At 36.2% G+C, this 24772-nt stretch overlaps 1 protein-coding gene across 1 annotated transcript in view; it reads left to right on the top strand.

Moving 5' to 3' along the window:
* Nucleotides 1-24772, top strand: part of arhgap42b (Rho GTPase activating protein 42b) — a 104799-nt gene that overhangs the window by 17042 nt on the left and 62985 nt on the right. Inside the window, exons 2-3 of the mRNA XM_016544196.1 lie at nt 8455-8550; nt 17917-17978. Of these exons, the coding sequence (XP_016399682.1) occupies nt 8455-8550; nt 17917-17978 (158 nt within the window). The remainder of the gene's footprint in view (nt 1-8454; nt 8551-17916; nt 17979-24772) is intronic.

Here is a 24772-nt window from a genome sequence, read left to right as displayed (position 1 = left end):
GTTAAACTGGAGGTAGACGAGGGTCTCTTTGATGGGCTGCTCTCATGGCAAATCAGTATGGTCTTCCTGTCAAGAGCATCTGATTGGGTATCAGAGGAATACAAGTTCTCTCCGAGACGTTCAGTAATACATTACCTGTCAGCCTTCAAAAGAACATTATAATTGGGCAGTTCTGTTTCATGACTTTTATATGAACCTCGAACAAAGGAAACGCTAATGGTCCCTTCACGTGTGTGACAGTCTGTTATGGATAAATAAATGATGTTAAGTGGTCCTGCTGGTGTCCGCGTTTATGAAAATACACAGTAGATTTTTTCCAAGAGCTGTGGAATTTGTCGGATAGACAGATACTACAGTTGTAGGTCTGTTTTTTAGACAAGGCTATGCTTTTAAAAGTGGTATAATCGCTTTGTGTACTTTGCAAATGGTTTGACATGTAAAGTCATTTTAGAAATGCATCCACAAGCATTTAGGAATGCAACACAAATACTGTACATACTGTTATGCAGAAAAAAAAGGCAAAAGAAAGGTAATACATTCTTTTGAATTTTTTTAATTAATGAATTAATAATACATTTTTTATTAAAAATGCACTTTTGTACCTTTCAGATACTAATATGTACTAAGTTGTCCCTTTTTGGTACCAGAATGGAGCTTCTGAAGACGTACTGCCCCAGTGACAGCTTTCGTACTTTTTTAGCAATCATTATAGCAATAATTTTATCGGACAAAAATGTTCACATTTTATTGGACAACATTTTTTTTCAAAATGATGAAACTTCAGTATAATGGCTATATATTAGCTTTCAATATAGCAAAAAAAAATTTTTAAATGCTTATATCTGCTAAATGTTATTTTTGCTTTTATGGGGTGCTAGCATATAGTGTAGAACATAAGATATTATTCATTCACTAAAAGTGACTCCCATTGGTAAGTGATTTTTGACATTGCAGTGTTTACACATTCAGGCAGGTGGGAGCTGTACTTGCATGTACTGTACTTGTTCCCAAGATGGCCATGGAGTGAACGGACTTGCTATTAAAGGGACTTTTTCAAACACATTGTTTTCTATGAATGTATGCACACTGATGGCGACTACGACTTCAGGGGCTGATCAAAATCCTTGCCATGAAACAGAGTGCCATTCACATAGATTTCCATCAAATTTCAAATACAACTATTTGGGACAAATATATGTACATACTGAGTTCACCCTAGGCTGAAAGATTGCCCATTTTGCCCTTTTTTTTGGGAAATATTTATTTATTTGTTTGTTTGTTTGTCTGTGCTTCATTTTAGATAATTAGATTCACTGTTATGAACTGTCGCCTTGAACTTGAAAAGTACAGAAAGACGTATCGATGTGCGATACCTGGGAAATGTTTTAGGCACGGCTTATCTCATCCGGTACCATTCTCATTTCCTAGGTGTCTGATAAACGCTGCAATTCCACAACTTATGCGTGTCATTCTACAGATGCCAACAGCGCCCTTTAGGCCTTTATTGCAATGTGCCATATTGCTTTCATTGAGAAACATTTGCCATTGATATACTAATGCGAAGGGCATGGGAATTTTATTATCATGTAATCATGTAATTTTATCGTCATGACATGATATTTGGGGCATGACTTTTTATTATCATTATCCCCTTTGGAGTGAGAATGGGTTGGCTGGAATGTTTTTTTTTGAATGGAGTCAGTATTGGAGAGGCATCAATACACTGAATTCAGTACCCTGACTTTTGTGAGGAAACTGATTACTTTATGAATTCAAAGCGTGTCATCTTTAAGTGAGCTAAAATGCTGTTTTATAAGAGAAGTCACTTGAGAATTTTGTCGTCTTCTATTTTTTTTACGATATCTGCTTGATTCACTGTCGTACAGCTGAAAACCTCGGAATCAGATGAAATAATATGCATGCATTTAAAATCAAGCTGTGACTTTGATTTTTGTTTTGGCTAGTCTAATTTACAGAGCCCTGGACTCTAGATATTAATATTAATAAAATATATCGTGGCCACGAATTAACAGTTTTTCCCACAACTTATTTGTTTCCTCATTTTAGTTAATGAAAATTACCCCATGATTTACATAGTGTAAGCTCCGGTGAGAAGTAATGAATGCGGAAGCGCAAAGGAGAGGGCAAAACAAAAAAAAACGGTCATGAATTAGAAGTTGAAAACAAGGATTTGTAAGGAAAAATGTCGGAGGATTTTGATATAAGCCAAGAGGACACTGGTTTTCCTTTGCTGTAAACAAAACTTGGTTCACTCTCTCGTGAACGTGTGTGCGGAAGCTAGAGATTACACTTTTAAAACAAAGTTTTAAATATGAATACTTTTCTTACACAAATGCATCAATTCGCTACAGAAGGCCTTTATTAACCCCCCTGTGCCACGTGGAGCACTTTTTATGATGGATGGATGCACTTTATTTTGCCTCCAAATCTTGACCACCATTCATTTGCCATTATAAAGCTTGGAAGAGCCAGGCCATTTTTTAATATAACTCCAATTGTATTCTTTTGAAAGAAGAACGACATTTACACCTGGCATGAGGGTGAGTAAATCTTGGGGTCATTTTCATTTTGGGGTGAACTATCCCTTTAAATCCTGGCCACACTGTACTATACTACATAAATGTAAAGTTGTACTGCTTTAAATTAAAAAAGGGAATTAATAAATTGTGGGAACCAATTTTTACAACATAGTCACAATTTGCTTAGAATGAGGGATTGAATATAATAAATCATGGGGAACAAATTAATATATCATAGGAATGAATTCTTCATTTGTGGAATTTTTTTCCCCATCTGTTTGTCGTATCTGGGGCTCCATACGAACTGGCTGGTGAGTGAAAACATTCATTTCAAACCCTGATTAGGGAAGTAAAATGGTATTTGATTGTCATTTTATGTTGACTTCAAAGCTTCCTTTAAACAGTTACTGATGTTTAAATTTAGTATCATCCAGAGGAATTCACTGAACACACTGCATGTTTTAAGGAAGTTTTACAGCGGATGCTCTCTCTCATTCTCTATTTGTTGTTTTTTACCGACTTGAGTGAGATATCATATTATCACTATAAAAGATGTGATTTGCCTCATTATTGACTGTATTCCAGCCGATGGAATGTGAAGACAGAACTGAAATGCCTTTTTTCTACACACACCCACACACATAAAAAAACATATACACATACACGCAGCCACCCACTATCTGAAACACACTATTAAACACAAGCACCATCACTGTCTCTTATGGCTTGTTGTTGTAGCAGGGCCGGAGGAAATGTCCTTTCCCTAACAGGCAGTGAGCTGTGGAGGCACTCTTCCATAGCAGGCTGTGTGGAGGTGTGACATCAGATGAAACCTGTGATAAAAACAGGCTGGAAGCCCGTCATGTGTGCACGCTGCCTCTGCTGCCAGGTTCCACAGCATGCCCTGTAATTACACTCGCTACAATATTACACGCCAGATGCATTGTGCTTGTTAATGTCATAACAGGAATGTTGCTAAGTGGCGACATGCATGTTCTATACACATTGGATCATGTTTAAAGGGATAGTTCACACAAAATATGGAAATTCTGTCATTATTTACTTTCCCTCATGTTATTCCAAATACTTGTACTGTTATTTTTTGTAGAATACAAAGAGATTTTCACACAACTCTTTTCCATACAGTGACAGTTCACAGTGACAAGTCTGTCAAGCTCCAAAAAAGGACAGGAAAGCACCATTAAAGTAGTATGACATCCATGTGTTATATTCCAAGTCTTCTGAGGCCATATGATGATCTCCCATCACAACCATGATATATTTTTGTATATTTCTGAATAAGTACTTACATTTTGGGTTGTTCCTCAAACAAATCGATATTATGGCGTCAGAAGAGTCAATACATCATCTCCACCAGGAATATTATCATGAACTAAAATTAAAACCATAAAAATAACTAAAATCATTACTTGAAATAAAATAAACATGAACTGAAATTAAATTGAACTATTTACATTACATTGTGACTTTAACTGGAAAGTAACATTTTAAGTTACTTCAGTTTTATCTTGACTTTTTTTTTATTTTCTTTTTTTTTTTTACATTAGAAGTGCTAATTTTGGTAAAACACAAAGCCAATCATGTTCACACACACAAACAAAACTTGCTTGTAAATCTTATATCTACCCTTATTTCTCCAAACATAACATTTTTTAAAACTATCAATGTATTTATATATTTATTTTGTTTCATAAAATGTTACTTAGTTGACAAAGTAACTGGATATATTGTTATTTAACAAATAACACATTATCAATGGCATAGCATCTCTTGAAAAATTATCTAGTTAATGCCCACCAATTTTTTTTTAACATGTTTCTCCCAACACTTTTTTTTCTTCTTTTTTGGAAAGACTAGTCTATGAATATTGTATGAAAGAAGCAAGTGCATATTTTTCCAAAATTCTCTATGTTCCATAAAAATGAAAAATTACCATACGAGTTTGAAATGGCATGAGGGCGAGTAAATAATGTCTGAATTTTCAGTTTTGAGTGAACTATTTCTTTAAAGTTAAATGAGAGTGAATGTAAGAGAGAGAAAATGAAGTAACAGGCAAAAGAAAATAAATCTTGCAAGGTCTGAGAGGCAGCAGGGTGGATGTATGTGACCTTTTAAGAAATGTCCTCTGAACATGCTCCTCTACTATCTAGTTTTGCCCTTTGAGCTTGTATTGTCTTGTAGGGGAATGTTTTTTTTTTTGGTTCTACCCCTGAAACTTGGGAGGTAATGACACATAGTGTCTGTCTCTTAGTATGTGTGTTATAGGGAGTGGTTCCAGCTGGTTCTATGTTCACTTGCAGCTTTTGCGAGTCAGTTTGAGTGTGTAATGCTTTGTGACAGCTCACACTACTCTGTCATCCTTTTTGAATCCAGTATTCCATCTTATTCTTACTGATTTATTATTAAAACCCAGTGTGAACTTACGTATGTAAAATCTTGTACTCGTTCTTACTGGCGCATGTCCCATCATGCAGTGGTGAGAACATCTAGTGTTACTCTTGGCAGTGTGTTCATTACACCAGATGTCTGAATCAAGAGTTGTGTTCCAAAACCCATTGAGATGCCTACCTAGGGAACATCTTTAGGCATCATAGGTGTGCTTCTGACACAAAGGCTGTTCAAAAAGTTCTAGCAAAATTATGCGCCGCAGAACATTACTAGTTTGGGTCAAACTCTTAGGCAGGATTGCATGTAGGTGTGCTTTAAATATGGATCCGATATCTTTTTTTTAAAAAAAGCTTAAAGTGAAATCAAAATTTTTGTTTTTTGGGTGTTAGTATCAATATGTTAGTCTTAAGGTTATCTATAAGGCAGTGTGCTCCAAAACAGTGACAAAATTCGCATTTAGAAGATATAAGCATTCAAAGCTTGCAGTTCGTCACTTCCGCCAAAACGACTCAACGATTTTTTTGACGTCACATCGTACTTCAGCTTCTCATAAAACTTTCTGTCCAATCAAATCCGAAGCGCCCGCCCCCTACACTATAAAAATCAACACATAGAGTAACGCTGCGTGTTTCTAAGCATTTCAGGGGACCTTTAAATATCTGAGAAAAATATCAGTAATGCCATTATCATTCTACACGTGAAAGACTATTAACAAAGTTGTTTCCATTTCAGTCTCTTAACATATTCCATTTAGACTAGGATGCTGACTTAGAAAGCAGCTGCTTACTGTATGTAAACAGTAGGCGGTGAGGCAGATCAATAAGGTTTGAAACAGAGCCAAGAACATCCCATTTACAAATCCAAGCTCAGCGATTCCCTGAAGGTATGAAGGTGGCATGTTGTGATGGATGGCATGTTCTACTCTTAATAGGCGAGAGGAAGAAAAGACAGCAGCTCAAAGTGACAGCTCTGTGGAGATGGACAGCAGATCTACAAGCCATTACCTATAGCGATAAGGAGACAGTTTGGAGAGCTGAGGTAATACAGGAGGGAAAAGGAAGCTAAATGCCCACTAGGGAGACCTCAGTGGCAGAGGTGCGATTTTCCAGGTGTTTCCGATTGGACAGCAGTAGGTGTCCTCCCCCTTCTCCCCTTGAAGACACCCGCTTGCGTTTTATTCAACCTCTGATCTTGAGAAAAGCCAGGCCTATTAGACATTAATGCTCTCAGTGAAGGTTTTAGGAAAGTACTGTGGTTGTGGATCAGCGCTGAAGTGGTGATGCTGTCTGTCGGTACGAGAGGTGAAGGGCGCTGCATTATTGATGGGACTCATTCAGCTTGACTGAGCAGACTCACATCTCAAACAGATTATTGACCAGCACCCTGGAGTCTCAGAGCTGGTGCATGGCATGAGATGATATACATGCTCACTCAACACATCGGTGGATAACCTTGTTATGCGCTCTCAGTGCTTGGGCGAAGCATAAGGCCACAGATCAAACCTTATACTGGATTAAATTCCTGTGTTTATCTCAGTTAGAAGCTATGACTAGACTTAAGCATTTTCTTGTGTAGTACATGGTTTTTCAGGGCACTGCTCTGCATTTATAAGGTGTTATGAGGGGTTTAGTTTGTTGCTGTCACGCTTGGGCAAAACTGGTCCCCATTGACTTCCATAGTATGTTTTTATTTATTTACTTATTTTGTCCATACTATGGAAATCAAAGGAGATCAGCGACTGTTTGATGACCCATGTTCTTCACAGTATAATCTTTTGTGTTCAGCAGAAGATAGAAACTCATACAGGTTTGGAACTACTTGAGTGTGAGTAAATTATTCATTTTGAGGTGAATTATCCCTTTGAAATTTTAGCTCCCTTTCAAATCATGAATTTTATTTGAATTGGCCACACCCCATAAGATGTTGAATTGGAATGACAGGAAGAGAAATTTAATTCAAAAGATTCAACACAGGTAATGCCTTCTGGAAGTGTTAATTTATTTCATAACTGAAAAATGAAAACTCAATGCAGATTTCTATATGTCACGTTTCAAACATTACAAAGTTTTTTTTTTTTGACAAACTTAGAATTTCTAGTTTTTCTTTGCATTTAATTGATTTTCATTTTGTTTTCTTATATAAGCAAGCATTAGTCATATATTTGAATGTTGAGCAGCGAGCTCATTGGCTACCGATACAGGAGAGAACCAATCAGCTGTGCCATGTGATAATGATGTCATTAGGTCAGATTGAGTTAGACCTATCGGACTGCGCCATCTAGAGTTTCATGCCAGAACTCTGTATATCTTAAACGCAGTAGATGCAACCGAGTTAATTTTTAATGCCAAAAAAGAAAGGAAAATGGTTATTTTAGTGTACATTCCACAGTAAATTTCTAACTTCTGTGACTGATTTGTGTGCAAGAAACACTGACTATAATTGTGACCTCAGGGGAAAAAGTGCTACAGAAGTGGATGATGCGCTGTTGTTTTTATGGGATGTGGGAAAAATCACATTACATCCTGTTGCCCTTTGCTGCAATGTTTTCTTTAGTTAGGAATCATGGCTAATTTATCCACATAGAATCTGTAGCCATTAGAATTGAACCCTGTAAGTGGAATGTTCCAGTGTTTACTATAAGTGAGATTGCAGTGTTCTCTGTATCCTCCCTGAGCGCTGCATTCTGTATGATATGTGAGATTCAAAGAGCCAGAAGTTACAGAAATTTTATTTTTGTCTGCTCTTGACCTTGTTAGGTCAAAAAGTGGGCAGAAAATGAACACAAATTGTTTGATGCAACTCTATGATGCACAAAAAGCAGAAATGGAAGAAATTCATCCTCATGGCCTTTCTTGATAGATGGTCAATGAAAAATTTACCAAAACAGCAGTCAAAAGTGCAAAGTTAGTATTCCTCCCTGCCACATTGTGAATGCCTACGTATTTCTTATTTGACAAATCTTATGCTCTTAAGCTTGAAAGAGCCATTTTCCAATCCTGCGTTTTTCCAAATAGAAGATTAAGGAACAAGTCATGAGAAAACCTTTTCAGACCCAACAAAAGCTCTCTGACAAAGAAAACTCTATCACCTCTTTTAAGGCATGATGAAATTGCTTTTCTCTGCAGTCTCATTACCGTTTTTGATTGAGTTGCTTAGCATTTCCTGCTCAAGTCCTTTCCACCCACTCTTGATGACTGAGATGTACATTTAGCACTCCAAACGAGAACTCATTTACTGTCAGCACGGAGTGAAGATTATGTATTTGCCTTTTTATACAGACTCCCATAAGGTTGTGTTGAAAAGAGGATACACCTTTGACTCAAGTGGCTTTGATTTTAGTTTGATTTCATCTCTTAGTTAGCTTTCATGTGTTTCTGTAGTCTTTGATTGAATGTCATAGCTTAAGATATTTTATGCACCATGATAGGTTTGTTAAACTGTTCTGCAGGAGATACATGTGATTGTGTACACTTTCATGGTTCAAATCTCTCTCTCTTTTTTTTAGACCTCTCGGCAGCCGTGCAGAAGTTCTCCCAGTCGTTACAGGAGTTCCAGTTTGAGTGTATTGGTGACGCAGAAACGGATGATGAAGTCAACATTGGTAAGTGTGGCGTCAACTGCTGATTTGTGGTCTGCTGCTTCTAATACTGATTCAGTCTCGTAGATGTATATGACAAATCACAAATGGGATTCCTTTAAAGGGTTAGTTCACCCAAAAATGAAAATTAGCCCGTAAATTACTCACCCTCAAGTCATCCTAGGTGTATATGACTTTCTTCTTTCAGACGAATCCAGTTGGAGTTATATTAAAAATAGTCTTTGATCTTTCAAGCTGTTTAATGCCACTCAGCGGGTGTTGCATGCATCAGTCCAAAAGAAGTTAAATAAAAAGCGCCCATCCATAAAAAAAAAGTGTCTTTTCTAAGGCATTGTTAGATGCCAGTGTTTCCTGTCATAGCTATGCAAAGATTTGATTTCAAAAACAAACAAAAAAATCTTGTTATGATTTTAAATCAGTATTTAACCTCACAACGATCTCAAAGTAAAAAGAGGTGCTAAAGTTTGATTTTGTGGTGGCTGTGCTTTAAAATATTTTTTTTATAGTCTTAATTTAAGTGATGAAGGATTTTGAAAGTCTTACAGTAATGAGTTTTGGGTACTACTGTAAGATTAGCCCTGCCTGGTTTAAATGTTTGAAAATGAATAATGAGAAATTTAGAAAGGTAATAAAATGTAATCAGTTACATTACTTTAAGTAATTGAAAAAGTTACACTACTTAATACATGTCAAATAGGGTAACTTGTAATCTGTAACCTGTTACATTTCCAAAGTAACCTTTCCAATGCCGGTGAACATTAAATTAACATTAACAGATGCTCAGACACTTCTCATCAAATACAAATATTCAAATCAAATATTAGTTTCTTTAAGACTGAATTATAACGGCTATGCTATCCACACTCAATTTGTTTTTCTCTAAACTCTTACTGTACGTCAACAGTTGTCTCATCTGTGTCTATTTTTATTTCTCATAAGGAGTTTTAGCAGAACATCTGAGAAAGTTGATTCCTAACCAAGAAGTCCATTAACTCGCCTAAGCTATGAAAAAGCAATATCTGAGCGATAAAATGTTCCTTCAAACCCATTAAAAAGGATCTGCTTAACCATTCTAAGATCATCTTAATGGAAAGTTCTCCTAATGTTCTGAGGAATAGTTTCCTTCCTTGATCCCAAATGTCCCGCACACTGTCCCAGATGGCTGGGATTGTCATTTTAATCAAGACCTATCCATGGAAATTCCATATGAGTTCCTTGGAAGAGTCACCCAGAGTTTTCTTTTTTCTAGCCTCTTTTTTTCTTCCACTCCGACTCTTTGCCTTTCGGCTATTGATTACAATCTTTAGCACGTGAGCAGTCACAGAAGGACTTACAATTCATCGTTTTGATTAGTAAAGGCATTCTCGTATGAAAGCAAGCATCGGGCATGCTGATATCCTGTCCCAGTCCAGATTTAGCTCAACAGCTCAAGGCAGGTCTCAGTGAGATTGCCTGCCCGGCATGCATAATGTATTGTATTGATTTGCTTATATTCCAGACAAAAAGGTCTCAGCTCAGCCCTTTAAGAGATCAGAGTAACTAATTGTGATTTGTGTCAGAGATTAAGGAAAATGCAGACGGCTCACCCTCGGTGGGCACTGAGCAGATGTGCTGAGAGTTCATACGCCCTGATGGGTTGATCACTCATTCTGTTCTGTCTCTTTTTGCAGTCATTCATCTCTTTCTATCCTTCTCTCGTTCCTGCGTTCTCCCCTTATGTGTCATTACTTTGTTTATTATCTTCCTGTCCTGCTCTGTGCATTGTGTGCTGGCTTGACACTCAGACCATCTGCATCTAACAGTTGGCTTCCAGACTTTTCGTACTCTCAGTCGCACAAGCAACCTGTCGTTTAGCCTGCAACCTTTTCCTCTTCTTTTCCCAAGCAATCTGATGGGAAAAAAATCTAATTAAATGTGTTGAGGTGTGGCAAAGCAAGCTCATAATGGAATTCAATTTGGCTTTTTCCTATCTCCGTCTGGTCGCCCCAATAGGAATGGGGTGAATTTTTGCAGTTTTTTCCCCTGTTTGTATGATTAAAAGGAATGTTGGGCGAGCCGGCCATAGTGGGGATGTTTTGGAAGGTAGCAACACAAAGGAGTCTTTATGGCTGTTTATCTAATGGACCGCTTTAATGGACAGAAACGTTGATAGGTAGGAAATGATAGGGCTACGGCTATTGATTTACACGTGTAATGTGGCGGATGATTTTGGTTTGCATTCCATGGACAAGTGAATGTTGATGAAACCTGTGGCTGCATGTTAATGCCATCTCTTTGACATGAATCCAGCATTTTGTTCAAAGGCCATTCAGTGATACTATGATACATACTGTGAACAAAAATGGCAGGCACTACAATACTTTTGGTGTAGAAACAACATATATATGTGACCCTGGACCACAAAACCAGTCATAAGGGTCCATTTTTTTTTAAAATTGAGATTCATACATCATCAGAAATCTGAATAAATAAGCTTTCCATTGATGTATGGTTTGTTAGGATAGAACAATATTTGGCCGAGATACAACTTGAAAATCTGCAATCTGAGGGTGCAAAAAAATCTAAATATTGAGAAAATCACCTTTAAAATTGTCCAAATGAAGTTCTTAGCAATGCATATTACTAATCAAAAATTAAGTTTTGATATATTTACGGTAGGAAAATGACAAAATATCTTCATGGAACATAATCTTTACTTAATATCCTAATGATTTTTGGCATAAAAACAAAATCGATAATTTTGACCCATACAGTGTTTTGTTGGCTATTGCTACAAATATATCCGTGCTACTTATGACTGGTTTTGTGGTCCAGGGTCAAATATATTAGAGCTTCACGATTCTGGATTTCGGTAGTGACAATTTTAGATACTTTTGAACCTAGGTCAAAGATGCTAATCAGCACATGGTTAGGTAGCACAGTTCTGAACAGTTGTACGCATATAAAAACTAAATGTTATGGAATAACTCCCCAAAAAGTGTGCTTAATTGCAGAAAAAAGTGTTCGGTAGTGACGTTCCTTAAAGTTACACACAGATTTCTCCGAATTTTGAACACATTTACCTCAAAATGATGGGGCCTTTCTATTCACCATGTAGTTATGAGAGAGAGAGGGGGACTCAGGAATATTTGGGTTCGGGAAAGCCACCTCCCAATTGAAAGTACCCAATAAATGATTATTTTATTATATATATTAAGCTTACTAATATTGTAAATATTATTGTGGGTTTCAATAGATAATAGAAGGATCTTAATAAACATCTAAGATTTGAATAATTAAATGCTTTTTAAATGTGTTTTTTGGTTGTGGGACAGCAGTGATTATTTTATTATATATATTAAGCTTACTAATATTGTAAATATTATTGTGGGTTTCAATAGATAATAGAAGGATCTTAATAAACATCTAAGATTTGAATAATTAAATGCTTTTTAAATGTGTTTTTTGGTTGTGGGACAGCAGTTTGCACCAATTCTGTAGAATGGCCCATGTGTGTGTGTGTGTGCGTGTGTGCGTGTGTGTGTGCGTGTGTATTAGTTTAACACACACACACACACACACATTGTATTAGAATTGTATATTAGTTTAATTACTTTAACAAAGCAAATGAGTATAAACAGCATAAACAACAATAATAACAAAATAGGGCTTACATAGGCAAAATATAGGGGGGAAAGGTTCAAATATTTGTTATGGGGAGAACTTTACATAAGAGTTCATTGTGCAGACTTAAGGAAATACAAAAAGTGCTGCCACATAGTTTGAAATGTACAATATGAGTTGGGCTCAAAAGAACATGTACCCTCCATTCATATAATATGAAGCATATCATTCAAAGTTCGATTGAGTATCAGAATACCACAAAATCGCCAGCCCATGATCAAGCTTATTTGTTAGATAATTTTTTAATAAAATATTGTTTTTATTATTTTTTAAATTTTTTATTATTTAGATAAAATACAAACTTTATTTATAAATTCACAGCTTTAAAAAAATACCAATATTATATCAGCCATCAGCTATTCTTTGCCTTCTAGTTAATGCCATCGTTGGCATCAACAATTGAAACGCCATATCCAGTTGACCAGTAGAAAAAAGTTCTCACCTATCAGTCTTCATAGAAAGTTTTTAAAGTGTCTGGTATTTCTGTTGTGCTCTCATAGTGTCCCAGCCCTAAAAGGGTAAGATTACTCTCACTGAAGAAAAATGTAATTGTCTTGTGGAAACAATCTGGTCATCGATGAAAGTGAGCTTTCGGAGTGACTTGACCGGACCCCTCGTGTGCTGTGGGACCAGAATCTACTTTGAAGCTCCAAGCAGTCTGCGTCGCATCAGCAGTCTGTCTGGGAGTACAGACAGGGTCACCTGACCTCCTATCGATTTCATTCCAAGACTTCCTGCTGTGACATTCACAATCCACACCAGTTATCCTCAAATCAATCTCACAGAAAGATTGATGTAGTTTTGGAAATATTAATTGTCCTAAAAGTACAAGACTGTTTCACTTCAACCGTGAGGGGCAGATGGCTGTTGCCGCTCATACTTTCTGTCCTATTCTCTCTTTGTTGCTCTTCGGGGCTCTGACTTTCCCTTTGTCTCAACAGAGATGTTTTGTCATGACGTCAATTTGTAGAACGACGTTGTAGGAAATTGTATAAAGTGAGTCTAAAAATGTCATGTGGTGTAACCATCCATTACTAACATATTTTAAAATTAATAACATATTTTCCTTGAATCATCAAAGAATGTTTTTAAATATTTTTTTCAAGGTAAAAAGTGTATATTTTTTTATTTCCAAATATCATTTATCTATTAAACATGTTTAATATATGGAATAAATATAAATGTATATACTGAATCTAAAAATGGCATATAGCCTGACCCTCAAGAAAAAAATAATACCATATTTTCCTTGAATCGTTATTTTTAAGAATGTTTTTAAATATATTTTTTAATGTAAAAAGTTACATTTTTTACATATATATATTAAATATAAATTTATTTCATTTATAGAATTAATAGAATATTGTATATTGAATATAAAAATGTTATTTGGTGTAACCCTTAAGTAAAAAAATATACCACATTTTCCTTACATTTTGAATAATTATTTCAATAATTATAATTGAATAATGTTTACATGTAATTTTTTAAAATGTAAAACATATCTATATATTTTTTATATATAGATTTTACGTACTCCTTGAATTATTATTTTCAAGATTTTTTTAAAGAATTTATATTTTTATGAGAATTATTGACCTTGCATGTTGGTTTCACCATGTTTTATATCAAAATGATTCTTAATACAAAAATGAGAAATCTGCTCATTGTAGAAATTATGTATTCAAGCCCTTTATGTATTATTTTCATTTTTAACTTTTGAATAAATTAATAGACAAAAACATGGTTATGATGTAACTAAAGCCTAGCCATTAAAAAAATAAAAAAATAAAAAAATAAAATACAAAAAGAAAGAAAGAACCGTCTTGTCTAAGCTTCCTGTTTCAATAGAAAATATTGCAAGTGAAAATACTTATCAAGTGATTTCATGAGGTTTTAAAGCTATTTCTTGTTGAAGCACAGTCGTGTGCGACCGGTCTTGATTTATGGATAGTACATTAGGGGTTTTTAAATGAGAGGGCGATTCCTTGTCTGCCTCTCTCATCAGTCCTTCTCAAATGTGTGTACGTCAGATCTCTTCTGTCCTGAGCCAAAAGCCCATTTCACAGAATGACTCATCACTTCTGTCATTAACCTGTGAATGATACATACGCTCTAATCCCTTTTAGCCGCTACATCCTGCCTTAAGTACCTCATATAGTTCAACAGAGACATTTATCCACAGCTTCTGCTCTTAATCTTCCACATTACATCTCTCTCACTCTCTCCCTTTCATTTTCTGTTCTCATCTTCTTATCTTTTCGCATTCAGTTTTCAGCATCTATCTATCTATCTAACTGTCTATCTGTCTGTGTCTATCTATCCCTTTTTGTTTTTTTATTTTAATTTTCATTAAAAAAAAATGTAAATGCAAATGTAGGATCACTTTGGGGTCAATTTTTGTCACCAAAACTATTGGTAAGTACATAAACATGAACACACAAACAGAGAGAGTAGGGATGGGAAATGTATGAAATAATAATTGACAATTTTTGTAACAAAAAAATAAATAATAATAAAATAAAAATAAATAAATAAATCCATCAATCAACCAATTAATCAATCAATCATAACTGTTAATATTGTCATGTTTAAGGAACTTTTTAATTGGCCATTAAGGTCCCTAAAGACTGTGTCATTAAACAGGAAAAGAAAATTAATCAAGAAAAAAGAAATCATCAGTGTTGATCAGAAAATCATCAGAAATCATCAGGCATCAGTGGTGTTTTTGGAGTCTTCTGGGAGATGGCAGTCTTGCGTTCAGCTGTCCATATCTGCTAAAAGCCAAGGAGCGTAAATGGACACAAAGAGAGGCTATCTGGACCGATGGTTTGATAATTGTGTTTATAGAGTTGGCAAGCTGAACTTGACCAAGTGTCCAAGCTCAAACGGAGGTAAAGTCCATCCAGGCAGAGACAGCAGCTGTCCCTCATCCGCAGCCTGTTTAAATGAAGCGATGGAGCCATCAGTGGCTCGCAGACGCCGTTCTGAGCAATCACAAGCAGCCATTGTGTTACAGCAAGAGAAAGAGAGTAGTGCCAACACTGGAAGATGGTGGGTTTTATATTGAAAAAATCTGAATTTCTTATTGAAGCACTAAACGCAGTGGTCTTGGTATTCAAACTCAAGAACACTTTACTTACAAAAGTAATTTTGTCATTATATGTTGAGAAGGGGTCAAGGTATTGGCTGGTCAGCATGGTACACGTACATGACAAAAAACAAACAAAAAAAACACCATAAAAGGAGTTCATAAGTGGAGCACTATATTCCAGAGTTTTATTTTTGTGTGAATTATAGCTTTAAAAGGTTAGTTCACCCAAAAATTAAAATTCTGTCATTAATTACTCACCCTCGTGTTGTTCCAAACCCGTAAGGCCTTCGTTCATCTTCGGAACACAATTTAAGATATTTTTGATGAAATCAGAGGGCTCTCTGACCCACTTTGGATGCGCGTTCATTCCTTTGACCTCATGATTCTCATTTGCTCTGACATGCACTGTGAGCTGTAAGGTCTTATATAGACAGTTGTGTGGCTTTCCTAATCAAGTCCAATCGGTATAATCAAACACAGCTGGACTCAAATTAAGGTGTAGAACCATCTCAAGGATGATCAGAAGAAATGGACAGCGCCTGAGTTAAATATATGAGTGTCACTGCAAAGGGTCTGAATACTTAGGACCGTGTGATATTTCAGTTTTTCTTTTTTTAATAAATCTGCAAAAATGTCAACAATTCTGTGTTTTTCTGTCAATATGGGGTGCTGTGTGTACATTAATGAGGAAAAAAAATTAACGTAAATGATTTTAGCAAATGGCTGCAATATAACAAAGAGTGAAAAATGTAAGGGGGTCTGAATACTTTCCGTACCCACTGTATGTGCAAGCTAGAATCAAGGTTACCTGTTCACACTCACACCTGATTAGTTCTGAGTCTTTCTTTTTTTCTTTGTTTTTAATTCCAAGTAGCTCGTTTTACACTAATTGTAGGCTCAGTCTCTCTGGTGTAACCTTTGAGTTAAGTACTTAGCTCAAGGACTGTGGGAATTAAAGTAATTTCCAGGTCACAGGTCGCCCTATTTGGGATTGAACTACCTTCAATGCAGCGGTTGACACTTTGGGTCAGGGTTTCGTTTGTTAGCCTCTGCTGGTAGAAGCCGTAACTGCACCATCTGACAGCAAAACACATCTTTCTCCACTGACAGCCAATTATTGATAGCCTTATATTCTGACATTCAATCATAAAATTGTAAATATTTAATTGGTTTACCAGTTCCCTTTTTGGAGGCTCTTGGACTGCATGATATAGCCTATATTGAAATAAAATAATATTGCTATGCGGGTTAGTGTGATTGTCGAATCACACAGACTCCAATTTATTTAAATATGTTTTATCTGTTCTTAAAGCGCGGCATTTACACATGTAGTTCATGATACAGTGCTTCAGCGTCTGAGAATGGCTTGGTTCGTTTAACTGTGAATCGAGCCGTTCTGAGACACTGATAATATGCTGAATGCGTGGACATGAACACAGAGCCAAGCTTCATTCTAAAACCAGCAGTGCTTTTTTTTAAACAGAAATATGTTCTGTTTATATATTTATATATTCATGCATGTGTGTGTGTATTTATATATACATAATAAATACACACAGTACACACATATTCTGTAAACAAAAACTTTTTGTAAAAAAAAATATTTTATTTCTTGATATTTTTTATTTGATACTTTTTATTTTACAGTATTACAATATGTTTCATATTTTGTTTAATATTTTTATTTAGTAATATGACAATAATTCCAGTATTATAATCAGTAATCACAATAAAATTATGACAATTAATATTATTATTATTTTATCGTCATGTTGAATTGGTCAAAAACAGTGGGAATGTGGCCTGTGAAAACTCAAGTGGAAGATAGATATTATATCTATATCTAGCTATTATAGATAGTAATCTGGTGAAAATTCCTGTATTTTTTCATATCAAAATATTAATTCATTAATTGATTAATCTTTTTATTCATCCCCACATTGTGCAGCCCTAACCTATACTATGTTATGCATTGTCATTTGGTGCAATGGCGATCCTGCGCGCAATTCTCAAAACATCCACAAGATGGCGGCGTTTATCGGTGAATCCGATATTACAAAACCGATATCCGATTATTGTAAAATGCTTAAATATCGGGAAAAATATCGGTAAATCGATATATCGGTCGATCTCTAGTCATTATATCATTATCCTGCTGCTCCAGACCGATTATTCACATGGTATTTTCAGCTGATTTCTTGGATGCCAAGAAGTGTAAAAGTATGTAGCCTGAAATATATTGAATTTTCATTTTACATTAAACTTTACCGCCTGAAGCCTATCAGCAGCACCTAAAAGCCTTTAAGTGCTCTGTTTGTTGTGGATAAATTATTGCACATGGATATTTCATACCTTTTAGGTGACCAAAAGTGGAGGAAGGTCTTTCTTAACTGTTCCATATTGATTTAAATTCAAAGAATAAAGTCCATTGTTCATTCTGCATTCTTATTAAATACTGAATCATTTATATAAGTAGCTGTGGCAACAAATCAATGCTAACAGCATTTACTTAACAGCATTTTTATTGACCCTCATGAATCAAGTTATTATTATAAGTCTGAACTTTAACCAGCAAATGCAAATGGATTAATAATTCTATTTTTCTTCTCCAGCTCAGTCCTTCAAAGAGTTTTCCCAGTTGCTGAACACCATGGAAGAGGAGAGAAGGCGGCTGGTAAGTACTTTTTTTTTTTTTTTGGTTCTGATACCATAGCAATACAACATTGTTTTCCCCGCCATCATTGCTTTCTTGGGTAGGTACTGTACCATTGAAATTCCAATGGCATTAAACCTATGACAAAGCACCAGGATTTGTGTTGTTTTTGACATATACTATGGCAATACCATGATTTTTTTTTTCTAGTAAACATGCTTTATCCAGGAAATGTACTACCATGGTATTCTTGTAAGTACTTTGGATGGCCATGATACATGAATTTGGTAATCATGCAGTACCATATTATCAATAATGATAATAAATAGAAAAAAGGAGTATTTGTATGCAAAAGCCACTTGGTATTTTGTTAGAATTCAAAGCAAACAAAATTCCACAATTGTAACTTAAGTATTCAAATAGATTTTGAGGCCACTGTATATCAACATACCATACCATGATCATCTGATTATTAGGTACTCCACCATGGTACCACAGTGATTTTTTTAAGGGACTATCCCTATCAAAAAAAAACACTGTTGTGGTACCCTGCTAATATTGAGAGGTTTGAAGAAAGTGTTGTTGTTGTTGTTTCCGTTATCAAATTAACACCCCATAAAATCCTCATGATTAGCTGAGCTGATAATGAGAAAGCACGTAAACAAACAAAGCCTGCTTTTCCCCTCTGATTGGTAAAACAGCAAGACTGAGCAAGAATGAATCTCTCAGATAAATAATGTTTAATCACCCTGTTGGGGTTTTATTTTGTGGTAATGACCAGTTAACTGTGCGTTATCTTGCTTTGACACGGCTACTTTACCAAATAAAAAATGCTATTTTGTAAGAAAAAACAGACCAGTACAGGAAATCAAACAGTCAATTATACAGTTGGTCATTATACAAGAGGGATTAAACAGAATAAAGTGGCCCAAGAGCTGTGTAATTTTAATCAGGGTACTAAAGTAGACAAGTACACTTTGAAGATTACTGTAGCATGTTTTACAAGAAAACACTATTTCAGTCTTTCTGCTTCAAAATTTCACCTTTAGTTCAATGTGCTACTTGCCATTTCTTTGTAATTGTTTGAGAAATTTACTAGCAATTTATGAGTGCAAATTGTTTCTGCAACAATTTTTCAGTGTAGATCATGGCAAGGATCATGGTAAAACCAGCCACAAACCATAACCACGTTGCACACTAGACTTGGTCGTACATTGTGTCTGGTTTCTTCGGGTGTGTGTGTGTGTGTGTGTCAGAGCAGACGTTTCAGTGACATCCAGAAGAGACGGTATGGTTAACATGTTTGACGTGTGTGGTCACTCGTCACGACTTGCAGTGACATTCGGCGGATATCACGTACAGTTCCAGTAATATGATGTACAGTTCTGGGAATATGAACCCTTACGCTGTAGTTTGACACCAAAGGCTCAGTAGTTTGCATGAAGTCATCGGTGCGGGCAGCCCTAGGGCCTTATTTTCTTCTCATTGCGTCATTATTGTCCTTCCTGTTAAATTAAATGTTAACACAGCAAACACTTCCAGCAATATGCAGCCTCATTTAGACAAATGTCCTTAAAACCTAACCACAAAGACGTGCGAATAATCCAAAATGCTTAATAGCTCACTTAAATGGTGCTTTAATGATGTGTGTGATTATCACACAGTTACCAGCTGCTCATTTAAACGTTTAAACTACCTAACTAAATGGCAAGAATAATACATCAGGGATGCATGCAGTCTGTAGCAACATTTGGTTTCAGACAAATGTAGCGTCTGGACCACTCAAACACACAATATATATTTTGTACTCAGAATCTGGTGTTTCTCTCAGGTGTAAATCTGCTGAATATGCAAATGGTTCTATAACTTCATATTCCTTATTTCTCTTCTCTTTACTGCGTTAAGCTTTTAACCCTTTCCTATACCAACTGTATGTGTGTGTGTGTGTGTGTGTTTATGTGTATGTTAGACCAGTTTAAGTGTGTATTTGTATGTTAGACCAGTTTAAGTGTTTGTGTATGTTAGACTAGTTTAAGTGTTTATGTAGTTAATAAAACCTTACTTGTGTCACACTTGACGTTGTTCATTGTTTGCTCATAACTGGAGTCCCTAATCATGCAGATTTATGCTACAAGCTCTGTGTAGAGTTGTACAGTAAGAAAGTTATTTCCCTTAACCAGGAAATTAACGTTCTTAGAATTGACAAGACAGTTGACCCTGAGAGGTCAAGTAAATATCTACAGCGGATCTAAAATATTCATAATTAATTATAACTAGTTATGATTAATTATTCATATTTCCCATGAGCTGATTCGTTACACAAATACAAAATCAGGCCATCCGTTTTTAAATTAGTCGAGTTGTGCTGTAGCGCCACCTTTCATTCTATATCTTCCTACCTGTGGCGCGTCGCTAGCGATTCTGGACCCATTGTACAGATTTTCTATGGAGTCTCAGTCGGGCCCCCCAAAGGATATTGTTGGACACTGACGCCCCTGCTTCCTACCAAGACCAGATAGACAGCAACATTACCTTTTGAAGATACTTTGTTTTGTCTAAATTCTATAGATGTGGTCACATTAGCACATTTTTGTGGGCAAAAAGGTCCATCAATTCATGTGACCAACTTGAACTCGATGCAAAATCTGTGTGGGTGAACCTTTGCCCTCATGTGAAATTCCCAGTTGTGGGGATTTCTTTTGACATGAGAAATGAGAAACAAATGTTGTTCCATCTCTCATTCTTCCTTTACCTACCAAGACCACATAAGGTAGATAAGTGCACTCACAACTCAAAGCATGCTCCAAAAAATAAACAGCAAAATCATGATACCTCTTAAAAAACCTCATTACATTCATGAGATTTTGGCGGAATTTTGCAACCAAAATGGTTCATCGCCTACTGTCAATAGTATAGCAATGTAGGAAGCACAGCTCACACAGAAATCACTTTCAAACCAGGCAGCTTTCTGAGTGCAGCGTTTCCACATAACCTGCTTGAACCCATTGCGAAATCTGCATGAGGAAATCTTTTGTCCTCACGTGAAATTGCCAATCACATGAATTCCATTTGAAATTACTAGATTTTGCTAAAACTGAAACGCAAGTTGCAAGTGCAACTTCCGTTTTCTTCCCTATTGCGACATCAGAGTAAAACTGAGGCCCTGTCCACACGAACGCGGTTATTTTTAAAACCGCAGCTTTTTCTACGTAGTTAGGCCGTTCGTCCACACGCAAACGCAGCACCAGTTCACGGAAAATGTTGATTTTGTCAACTGGGAATTGATTGGATTATTGAATTGTGATTTGCTAATTGGTACGATCTCATGTGAGTAGTTTCTGGAGGGGAAGCCATATTGCCCAGCCCGGTGCACACATCACCAGAGAAGAGATGTCGTTGTGAGCGGGAAGGAAAGGCAATCCCAGAATGCATCAAGATGAAAAATGTCCTTAGAAATTATAATTGTACTTTCTTTCAGTGCCAATGTAAACACTGATAATAGCTCAATCTAATTTAAAATGGACTATTTAGAGCTAACTAGAATATTGTGTTGTTAGCTTAGCAACATGCTAAATTCAAGTTTTGAAATCAATTGAGTTGATTCATACACTTCGCATAAGAAATCATATCTTTTTGCTTTTGAACAGTGTTCTAATCTGTCACTTAAGAGATTATATAACAGTTAGGATGTTGCCTTGGTAGACAGCATGGAAGCCCACTATGGTTTGAAACAGAGTTTATGTATGTGTGTTTGTAAGTGATCCCAACTGGGAGCATTAATGTTTGGTTCCTGTGAAATGTTTGAAGTCAGAAGATAAAGGAAGTTTGATAAAATGACTAATGATTTGTTTTCGTGACCTATATATAGATTGTTTTTCCAGAAGTGCATCTCTGTCTCGAATGACGCTCTGAGGTTCATTCGTATACTGCGACCCCTGCTCTCTGATCTCCATATATGCGGGGAAAAGCAAAGTCTGTTTCATTTCAGACAGTGAGTAATAGGGTGAATATCATTAAAAAATGACCTTTAAAATATACATTTCATTACTTTACTCCTAAATGTATAATTTATGGATTTATGGCTGGAATAAACTCATTTGTGCGGTCTCACACAGTCAGACACATTAGTTTTATTGAGAACAAAACACTTTTGAGGATAGCAGCCTCAGTGGATTTGATTTCATTTTCCTCTCCTTCATCTTAAACATCGAATCTCTTTTTAGCAGTCTTCATGCATAGTTTGCCGCAAAGAAGAAACTCAGAAGATTTAGTTGGGAGGAAGCCCACAGGACAGAAAATATCTCAAATGAGATATCTTTATTATCTTTATCCTAGACAGCAATGAGGTTAAATGGAGATCAAATGGGGAGGTTTAAAGGTACAGTCACACAAAAGCATGTGAAATGATTTGGGACCCTGCAAAAACAAATACGTGACTCAGGATATGTTATGCTTTAGGATGTTTTGATAAATATATATATATATATATATATATATATATACAGTATATATATTAAGTTTTGAAGTTTATATTCTTAATATTGAAGATATATTTAGATCTCTTGGTTAAACATCTATTATAATCTTATTTTGCGCCAAAACCTTTGTGAGTTGCTGCCTAGGTTGAGCATTGCAAATCTTTTTGAGGTTACATTTCAGTTAGGATGCTGATGTTGAAGGCAGCTGTACGTAGGCGGTAGACAGCCAGGCTAGGTTTTGAAACAGAGCCATTATCTTTGTTTACGTTGTGCGGCTCGCTGCTCCTGTCCATTCTTTGTTTTCGGCGATTGACTTCGCTCACCGCTTAAGCAGACATCCCGTAATCCAGGGCCAGCCGTAGTTAATGAGAAACCACATGGAATGTAGCTAGAAGTCAATGAAACTTTCCACTTTATTCACATTCTTTTTCATGCTGTCTGCAGCTTAGTGTTTCATCACCTTGGCCTGCAAGACGGCCTTTTTAATAGGACGCAATGGCTGCTGTGCGCTTTTTTGGAGGATATTTTTGTGATTAAAGCACAACCTAAGAAAAGGAGATTTCAAGAGCTCTCATTTCTCCATCTAGCAACACCTTGTGTCATACATTTTTTAACAGAGGAATATGAGTAAAGGGAGGAAGGAGATTTTCCAAATATTTTCCATGGTAGAGTTGCTATTGTGCTTTTTATCTCCTGAGCCCAATCAGTCATGGAACAGAGAGCACTCGGCTGTCAGACTGAATCCTAGGCAGCCGTATATTCATGCAAACGTCAGTTCTCTTCAGTCGAGTGGGATTGATGCCAGGCCCTTGTGATGCAGTAATGCTGTCAATAATGCTGACCTACTGACATGTGCCAATGAGAGATGAATTGTGATTATCTGTCCATGTCTTCATTAGTATTTCCGTCTCGTGGAGATCAGAATGCTAAATGCCGTTTCAGATTTTAAGCTGTCAGTCTTCAATTCAACAAATCACATCTGTACCAAAGGTCTGCACCTCTGACATGCGCAAATACATAAAGACAGCTCTCTAAACACATAATCATAACTGTCCGAAGTATAATCATCATTTACATTGAACTAGTGGCCAGAAAATCCCTAAGGGCCCAAAAAACGTAATGTGAAATCAAAGAAGTGTAATGTCATTTCAAACTAAATCTGGCCAAATCAGAGTTTGTTACAGTGGTTCAAAACAGATCACCAGCTTCACCTTCTTTGACCTCTTTTCACCTCTGCACCATACATACAATAGGAATGTGCATCTCCGTAATTGAGGCCAATGCGATACGCATAAAAAGAATAGTGAAAGCTAGTGTTAGAGGCCTTTTTTTTAAAGAAAACAAGCAGTTAGAAAATGAATAGAGAGTGCAAGTGTTAGAGGGTCAAGTCAACAAATATATAAAATAGAATTAGAATAGAGAGTGCTAGAGTTAGAGGGTCAAATGGAATGAAGGTTCAATGAAACTAACGACCATAGTTAGCTAACGATGCTTTTGAAACGCACCCCAGAACAGCATAGAAGCTACAGTATCTAGCAAAATTTAATCAACCACCCAGTGGCCGGATATATAAACTGCTTAGACTAGTCTTAAAAATGTAGTCATCTGTTTTTTTTATTCAAGACTGGTTGTAACTTTTTTAATTCAGTTAGAAAAAGGTAGATTGGTCTCATTTGAATCTGAAAAGTAAGACTGATTACCTCCTGACTAACTGCTAGTTGGACAAACTAGTTCTTAAGACACAAGCTGTGTCCCAAATGACGCACTATACACTATGCACTCATGCACTATGTACTTAAGCACTATGTACTCAACCATGTAGTGTATGAATTATATAAGGTTATTTTGTCATTCATAATCAGAGTCTGATAGCCCCTCCCCCTTCACTACATAATTAAAGCTGCGACAGTTGAGTGCATGAAGTGTCCAACATTCCACACTTCGTTTTTTCGGTTATTTAAGTGCATCATCCGGGTATTTAAAGTGCACTTTTTATTTTTGGAATTGTCAGTGTGAACGCACTACTCACACTATTTATACTACAAAACTAGTAGTAGTAGTAAACTAGAATAGTGCATAAGTACGCGATTTGGGACGCACCTACAGTCTTAACATAGTGGCTATGTTTATGCAACTGGCCCCTGAAACCCTCAGAAACCACCTGTCAGTGCCATATCAACCACCTAGAAACATCTTAATAACCACCTAGACCAGTGATCCTCAAATATGGCTCGCGAGATCCACTTTCCTGCAGAGTTTAGCTCTAACCCTAATCAAAAACCTGAGTTTGCTAATCAATGTCTTAGGTAGGTTTGTTTGATTAGGGTTGGAGCTAAA

The sequence above is a fragment of the Sinocyclocheilus rhinocerous genome, unplaced genomic scaffold (assembly GCF_001515625.1).
Source record: "Sinocyclocheilus rhinocerous isolate Xijiao unplaced genomic scaffold, SAMN03320098_v1.1 scaffold3387, whole genome shotgun sequence".
Lineage (NCBI taxonomy): Eukaryota > Metazoa > Chordata > Actinopteri > Cypriniformes > Cyprinidae > Sinocyclocheilus > Sinocyclocheilus rhinocerous.
The sequence above is the reverse complement of the archived record's forward strand: the minus strand, read 5'-3'. Positions and strand labels throughout refer to the sequence as shown.